General features: G+C 37.4%; 1 protein-coding gene across 1 annotated transcript; it reads right to left on the minus strand.

Moving 5' to 3' along the window:
* Positions 1-3: 3 nt before the first annotated feature.
* Positions 4-5,824, minus strand: LOC104956306 (sodium- and chloride-dependent GABA transporter 3-like; the record flags this gene model as incomplete). The annotated part of the gene is made up of 12 exons (XM_010783779.1): positions 5,593-5,824; positions 5,318-5,452; positions 5,061-5,201; positions 4,794-4,878; positions 4,587-4,719; positions 4,330-4,464; positions 2,632-2,735; positions 2,410-2,534; positions 1,629-1,741; positions 784-921; positions 537-639; positions 4-35 (listed from the first exon to the last, which is right to left on the minus strand). Coding segments are annotated over exons 1-12 (1,434 nt in total), but the record flags the coding sequence as incomplete, so codon positions are not given.
* Positions 5,825-5,994: the final 170 nt, after the last annotated feature.

Below are 5,994 nucleotides of genomic sequence, written 5' to 3' on the forward strand. Positions count from 1 at the left end.
CATTTCCTTTATATTGTCATAATAACAATCAGCACCTTGTAGTCAGGGAGTCATTCAAGAATATGATCAAACACTGGGATTCATCTACATTAAGATATAAAAGGGAAAGGTCTGATGCCTGGCCACGTGCTCATAAGGAAAAGGGGGCAGAATTTCAGCACTACTACTGAGTCCATTACATTCCTGAGAACAGTCTCAAGTCTTTCTTCTTTTGGTCCAAGAGGAATGAAAGCTAAGTTAATGTGTAAGATAGTACTGGCCTCACAGATAGGCGGGAAATGTTCTGCCCTCCAGGCAGTTGTTCAAATGTTTTAATGGCTTTAGCAGTGCCCTCTGGTTACTTATGCAGTGTAGATGAAAAAAAATTTGATAAGTGAGTAAAATGAGCAAATATCAATACAATGTTTTTTAATATTTTACAGTATCACTGTTATTCATAATGGCATAGTTTTAGGGGCTAACATTACTTCACATATCTATACTGTATGTCTGTTGGACTGCTAATTTTCCTTGCTTAAAATGATCTTGTTGCTTACCATATATCCATCCCACACAGACGCACTCCAAAATGGCAAAAATCATGAATGGTATTCCACTGCAAGCATAGTAATCAAACAGCAGAAATACATACAGTCCTCCCTACAGCAAATGACAGAGAAGACAGAAACAGGAACACAAAAGAGATTGTTTTGTTAAATGCACAACATATTTAGCACGGAAAGAGAGACTTAATGGTGCTGTCTTTTACTCTTAATCTTATAGATAAAAAATGTAGACTCTAACCTCAGTCACCATAAACAGGCCAATAACAAAGGAAACGCCACAGATGATCAGCAGAACTAGTTTACGTCGATGACCAATGAGAAAGGAGGATGGAAACCTGTCTGATATGGCTGTCACCAGGCCTTCCAGACACACAAACTGTGGGTAAAAGATAAATGTCACCTTTACATTTTCTACACTGATTATAACAATTAAGTTTCTAGCCATTCTCAGGTCTTAAAGGTCTCCTATTATGCTATTTTTAGGCATATATTATGGGTCTCAGATATATAAAAATATATAAAAAACATGTCTATGATGTGTTTTTCTGAAAATACCAAACAGATCATGCATTTTAGACATCCCTCATAACCCTCTTTTTCCGTCCTGTTGATCAGAAGTGCTGATTCTGGGTCAGTAGCTGCTGGTTGTCTGACGCTTGGTGAGTTCCCATACACACCGGGGACACATATTTATGTATGAAATACATCAAAAAGTGCATTTTGCATGATAGGAGACCTTTAAGACTTTTGGAAATGTTTTAGTCTTCATGAATATTACCTTCAAACAACAAGGCAGTGCATATTCTGTCCAAACATTTACTGTAACTTAAGCCTGATTGCTTATATCTTTTATGTATTTGGATACTTAATATCTCTAGATCTAGATATCACAAGACACAACCATTGAAAATATCTTATGGAATATTTGCACATTAAAAGCAATACAAATCAATCAAAAGTAAAAAGAAATAGAGATATACTGATGTTGTCTTTTCATGCAGGGATTTTATTATAATTAAAGTATCAGGGGGACAATTCTTATGTACAGTATATTTTAAATACAGCTGAATGTGAAAACTTTACCTCACTGTCCAATCCAAGAAGGATAATCATGATGAAGAAGAAGGCAGCCCAGAGTTGAGGTAAAGGCATCATGGATAAAGCCAGAGGGTAAGCAATGAATGCCAGGCCAGGACCTGCAAGTAGAAAGCCAAATGTCTTAGAAATTAGTACACTTATCATTTCTATATATAGCACCTGCTTTTAGGGTTGGAATTAGACCAGAACCTGCTTAGTTTGTGTCCAGTGATGATGAGTTATTCAAACTAAATCTTTTATTTCTGGCCCCATGTACACCAGCTGGTATTCAGTAGGTTGCAATATGCAATCTAACCACGAGATGGCACTATCTTACACACTGGTTGTAAAAAAGGTGATAATATTTCTGTGTTGTGTTTACAGCAAGTTTCTGCTCCCGCCAATGGGTCAAAATAGCAGGTGCTGCAGGAATTGATTGATTAATTGATTTTGTCTTGGATTGTGTTTAGGAAATAAGGAATACATTTAGAGAGTAGAGGGTCCTCATAAGTACTTTACAGGTACAAGAATGATGTTCTTGTGAATTATAATTGAAAGAACCCTGCAGCACACATTGATGTGAGGTCCCACATGATATATGGGGACCAACATCCAAGTGTTTTTTCTCACATGTTATTGTGAGACTTGAATGTGTTAAGTTGTGAATTATATATTTTTTCTCTTCAACTGAAAAAAACAATACAATTTATTCATCACTTAATATTTTTCATAGGAACACAACAAAGCTAATATACACCACAATGTTTTTCCTCAAATCATCCCATACCTGATTCAGCTACTGTTGAGATGTCAACACCCAATTCATGCGACATGAAGCCGAGAACAGAGAAGACTGTAAAGCCAGCAAAAAAGCTGGTTAAACTGTTCAGTGCGCACAAGGCGAAAGTGTCTCTGGAAATTAAAAAGGACGATTATCTATTTTATCCTGCATGACATAAACCGTTAAATGCATATAATGTACAAACATAGGATATAATGTTATCCTTACTTGTAGCAGTTGTTATTGTATTTGTTGTAGCTTCCCATCGCTTGCAAACTGCCTACGCAAATGCAATAGGAGAACAATACCTGGCTCCCAGCATCCATCCACACCTTAAATCAGTTAAATGTGCAGTGCCAGTGATTTTAAATGCTTTTAAATATTGATACATATGATGTTTATACTTGTATAATATATAACTATACTTTGTTATACTGTGTACTTGGTTCAGGCATCTAGAATTCTACCTTTCTGTCCCTCTCTTAAGCCACATTTCCACTTCCATGCATGTCTTAGAAACTCTCTAACACAATTTGTATCTTTCCTCCGGATGTCCTCAGACTTTCCCACATGTCCCATCTGACTCTTACATCCTCCTGCTCACATGTTCCTCTTTCCCTATTACTCCCAATAGTTTCACCTTCTCCACCTTCTCATTTGCAGATCATCAATTTTGCTTTTTTTCCTCTGGTAGACCTGAAACCTAACTTGTACCTGCTTTTATTCCTGTTAATGTGTGATTGCTCAATTCTCCGCCTCTGGGCCCTGACAGGAAATACCCTGTTCCCTTTTGTTTTCAGCCAAGCCTTTATAATAGACAAAAACGCTTCTGGTCATTAATGTATGGGTACAGCACGTAATGGTGAATGCTAAGACGTCAAAGATAAAAGCATCAGCAACATTCTAAAATATTTTCTTTAACATATTTGGAGCCATCAAAGACGGAAAAACAGGATTGATCCGAGTCCTGCAGTCAATAGATACATTTTTTGTCTGGGCAAGGAAAAAATATTTTTCCCGTTGCAGATGTGACCAGATGAAGGCGTTTTAAATAGTCTCTGTGTCTTTAAAATCTAAGATACATATTCCTAATAAATTCCTAAAAACATGATTTAAAACTTAAAATGTTTGTCATGATCCAATGGGAAAACAGTATATTTCAGAAGATCTCTGTTTTGACATCACAAGGAAAGTCATTCGTTGAATACAGCATTTCAGGGTTTGTGAATCTTAGGGCAGGTACATCTGCATATAATCAGCATCAAATATAATTAAAAAATATATATTTATACATAGTGTGCCAACGGGGGAAAGCTAGTATAAAGAAAACATAATTGCTACCAAAAACAACCCCTGAGGTACACCAAACCTAACAAAATACATTGTTTTTCCCAGAAACAACGAACCTCTTGTGTCAAATGCTGCGCTAATGTCCAGAATTACAATGACTTGGCCATGCGATTAGGTGAGAGGCTGAATTACACAGATTGGTTGAAAATAAAAACAATTCATGGCTGCTCTGCCCACACCTTTGTACTGTGTCTTTAAGGGACCAAAAGTTTGTTGAGCTCTGGTGGGCTTTGACGTGAATTCAACTTTGCAAAGTGAATTTAAAATAAATGGCACAACTTAGTACAAAAACGGCTTGCACACTTGTATGATGACCTTCCTTTTGAACTGATCACCTAGAGCCATCTGAAAGTGGCATGCTTATCTTCCATCTAGTGTCTCTAATCCAAGTGTAAAACCGTAGCTATTTAATATCAGCCTTTGGCTTCACAAGTAACATTTGCTAGTATGATTAACCAATATTTAGTTTTGGTCTAAGTTAAAGTCCATACATTTTAGTATTGCAAGTGTTAGCCAAGTAGTGTTCTGTGCAGTGTGTCACTTACACATCACTCATTAGTCACACATAGACCTCACCTGAGGATCAGTCAGACGGGTCAGATCAGGATAAAGGTAATATCTAATTCCAGTTACAGCTCCTGGCAATGTCAGCCCACGGATCAGCATCACAATCAACATCACAACTGGAAAAGTGGCTGTGACGTACACAACCTGAAAGAGAAGCACCAATACATACTGTTATTAATTGTGGTCAATAAGCCCATTAATGTTTAGGTTTTAATTATAATTTTAGGTTTAAATTACCCATTTAATAATAAGCGTATACATCTCACCTTTCCTGTCGCCTTGACTCCTTTCCAGATAGAGAAGTAACAGATGATCCAGCTTAGCAGAAGACATCCAGCCAGGTCCCAGCGGATATTGCCCATCTCTTCAATTCCTCCAGACAAACCCAAGACTCTCCTCCTGAGTGCAAGAAGAAAGTTATGTCAAGACATTTTAGTGACTCTAAAAACTGTTTTGCTAATGTGAGTACTTACTGCCAGAATTCTTTCACTGATGATGTTGCATTTTCATTGATGTGGCGATAAACTGAATAATTCTGTCCACAATCAAAGCAGTTATCTTGAAGCAAAAGAGTCAAATGAAACAAGTTGACATTTTCAGAATTTGCAACCATGTTGATATCAAGGGTTCTCCATACATAATTGAGCATGCCTATGATTAGTTGATTGCCTTCATATGGCCACTAACAGTCATTCTGTACCTACATAAGGCCTTTGCACTAACATCAGTGCGATGTTTACCTGTGTTCCAGGTGTTGTTGCAGCTGGCCCAGGGGAGTACAGTGTGGAAGGAGGAGAAGAGGTAGAGGAAGGCCCAAGCCAGGATGACAATGTAATACACCACACTGTATAACAATGTAACTTGAGTGCCGTAGCCTAAACCTTTGAAAAAAATAGAGCTGCCATTTTAACATTTGATACACAAAAGTAATGTAACAATATACACATATTTCAAATACTTTGGCACTCTGTGGAATATGTAGTTATGTTAGTAGTACCTCCAAATATGGGACATATTTTCCTCCAACATGTGATCCCACCCTGAGCCGTTAACTGCCCCAGAGATACCTCTAGAAAGAAGATGGGGATTCCACATGTGGACAGGAACACCACATAGGGGATCAGGAAAGCTCCTGAAAAGACAAATTGAGAAAAGTAATGGATTCTAGTCAGAAAAATGACACAAAATGTTACTAATTTAATACCAGTTTTCTAGTATTTTCTTTTCTTACATTCTTATACAATACAATACAATAGTTTTAACTGTTCTTACCGCCTCCATTTTTGAAGCACAGATATGGAAATCTCCAAACATTGCCCAGACCAATAATATGTCCGGCAACAGATAAAATGTACTCCCTCTTGTTGGCCCACTGGCCTCTCTTTGCACTGTTGGAGGTAGCAGGATTTTGATTGTTTTCATCTTTCATCAGATTCTTCTCTGGATAACTTGCTGGCTCCATCAGGACAGATCTCTGGTGAGAAATTATTCGGTTTTCAGCTGTTGCATTTAATACTTAACTGTGTCTGCGTATGTTAACAGTGCATTACGTATAGAGTGCATTACAAGAAAACTGGGGAGTTCCATTTGATCTTAGAACGGCAACCTCAATTGGAATTTTTAAAAGTAAATTAAAGACCTATCTTTTTAATTTGGCTTACCATTTTTAGTAGT

The sequence above is a fragment of the Notothenia coriiceps genome, unplaced genomic scaffold (assembly GCF_000735185.1).
Source record: "Notothenia coriiceps isolate Sejong01 unplaced genomic scaffold, NC01 NC01_scaffold00025836, whole genome shotgun sequence".
Classification (NCBI taxonomy): Eukaryota; Metazoa; Chordata; class Actinopteri; order Perciformes; family Nototheniidae; genus Notothenia; species Notothenia coriiceps.